Source organism: Sphaeroforma arctica, assembly GCF_001186125.1.
Source record: "Sphaeroforma arctica JP610 unplaced genomic scaffold supercont1.5120, whole genome shotgun sequence".
NCBI lineage: Eukaryota > Ichthyosporea > Ichthyophonida > Sphaeroforma > Sphaeroforma arctica.
The window spans coordinates 35-2,105 of NW_014035438.1; the positions used below are offsets into that span (position 1 = coordinate 35).

Genomic DNA, 2,071 nt, shown 5'->3' on the forward strand with positions numbered 1-2,071 from the left:
GCATAAGCATATACACAACACACTTTGTTTGTGCATAACTGTGTACATATTACGTACAGTAGGAGGTTATATGTATATATACAATACATCTACATACAGTTGTGTACGTGCACTATGTACAGGTAGAGGTGTTAAAGCATAAATAATTTTGCTAGGAGTGGAATACGTCAGTTGTTATATTTTTCTTGGACGTATCTGCATATATATGTTGATTATACATATATACTTATATACATATTAATACAAGTCCAAACACACACACACACACACACACACGTATATATATATCTATATGCGCGATCAATAATAGCATAGTCGTTCTGGTACGACGAAATGCAATGCTATTGCACTTACAGTCAAATATAAAAAAACGAGCGTATCTGGATACAAACGTACTACAGTGTACTACTATCACCACATAGTAATGTGAACAAAGCATTTAACGCTTACCGATCCCACAGGAAATTGAGTACTTCGTCCGGAGTGGCAAACGATTGATAAACCAATAGGAACACGTACTACAGTGTACTACTATCACCACATAGTAATGTGAACAAAGCATTTAACGCTTACCGATCCCACAGGAAATTGAGTACTTCGTCCGGAGTGGCAAACGATTGATAAACCAATAGGAACAGGCGCAGGTACTCCTTATCTGTGGAGTAGAGCGGTTCACATTAGCTTCGTGAGTAATTTATTTATAACTCAGTTTTTTTGAAGCGGGTTGTAACTCGTCTGGGTAATTTATTTATTGGTTTATAAAACGCTGAGTAATCGATATATAAGTTCACAACGCTTATGGGCAATCTATTTATAAGTCATTTAAGAGCCGTTTGCAATACTTGAGAAATCTATTATGTCATTTATGAGCCGTATATACCTGTTTACGTAAACTATATACAAGTCATTTATGAGCCGTATATACCCGTTTACGTAAACTATATACAACTGATTTATGAGGTATGTGTAATCCTCGGCAAACACGTGTCAACAACGTGCGAGTATATACTACCTACTCCAAGGTACAAGTAGTATCGGGGCACTATATGATGCTCTTGGCTGTGAATAACGGTAGTGCGTCGGTGTGTAGTGATGGATGGTCCTGCACAAGTCGGGTGTTAGTGAAATAGTGGTCGAGTACTGTCACCTGTCCAATCCTGTTCAATTAGCTATACAGGGTATGAACGTTCACCCGACATATACCAATGCAAGGGGAGTACAACAGGAGGAATTATAAACATACAGAGAACCAAGATCAATCGAAATGAAGATATACCTACCTACCCGCAAGGAGAGGTGGATACACTGTACATACAAATACACATACAACAGTATGTGTCACGAACATTTTTTATAAAGGTTTAGGGTTTAGGGTGCATACGTACAAGTTGTTCTAGCAGTGGCTACATATACCGATTTCACTCATACCTACACCCATTGTCCACAGAAGAGACTGACAGACTTACAGCCGAAACCACGTGCGTTGGGTGTATACATACCCACCCAGAAGGAGAACAGAATGAGCTCATCCGACACTATATCGTCCCATACGTGACACATTTTTGACACTTAATCGACACAGATCCAATTCGGCCTAATATTTCTTTTTGACACGCAGTGGCTATATGTTTGACACCGAATTGACACCATCCCCAACACACACCGTTGTGGTCGTGGCGCGTGAGGTACTTCAGCAGCGACTCTTTTGTGCCCCCCCGCACAGTCCACTTTATCCGTGAGATAGAGACGTCATGGCCAGACAAGGTGACACCATACTCGTCCGAGGACAGGTGTGAGCCTGAGTGGCGGTCGGATGGTCGGGTTTCGGTCGGATTGTCGGATGGTATCGTACAGGTGGTGTGGTCCGGTGTGGAGGGTGGGGGTGACTGCCCAGGATCGGTGTGCTCCTGTGTGCATGATGGATACTTAGTAAAAGAAGGTAGAGATTCGATCGTACTTTTATAGGATAGATAGATAGAATATATATATCTAAACACACACACGTACACACACACACGTATATATATATATATACATATACATACACACACACACACACACACACACACAC

The 2,071-nt window shown here is 41.2% G+C and overlaps 2 protein-coding genes across 2 annotated transcripts; both read right to left on the minus strand.

Annotated features, from left to right (window-relative positions):
* Window positions 1-573: 573 nt before the first annotated feature.
* On the minus strand, window positions 574-1,560 carry SARC_14796 (hypothetical protein; the record flags this gene model as incomplete). The annotated part of the gene is made up of 2 exons (XM_014291069.1): window positions 574-655; window positions 1,467-1,560. Coding segments are annotated over 2 exons (176 nt in total), but the record flags the coding sequence as incomplete, so codon positions are not given.
* A 103-nt stretch (window positions 1,561-1,663) lies between these two features.
* SARC_14798 (hypothetical protein) lies at window positions 1,664-1,907 on the minus strand (the record flags this gene model as incomplete). Its single annotated transcript, XM_014291070.1, has 1 exon — window positions 1,664-1,907. A coding segment is annotated over one exon (244 nt), but the record flags the coding sequence as incomplete, so codon positions are not given.
* Between the last annotated feature and the right edge of the window lie 164 nt (window positions 1,908-2,071).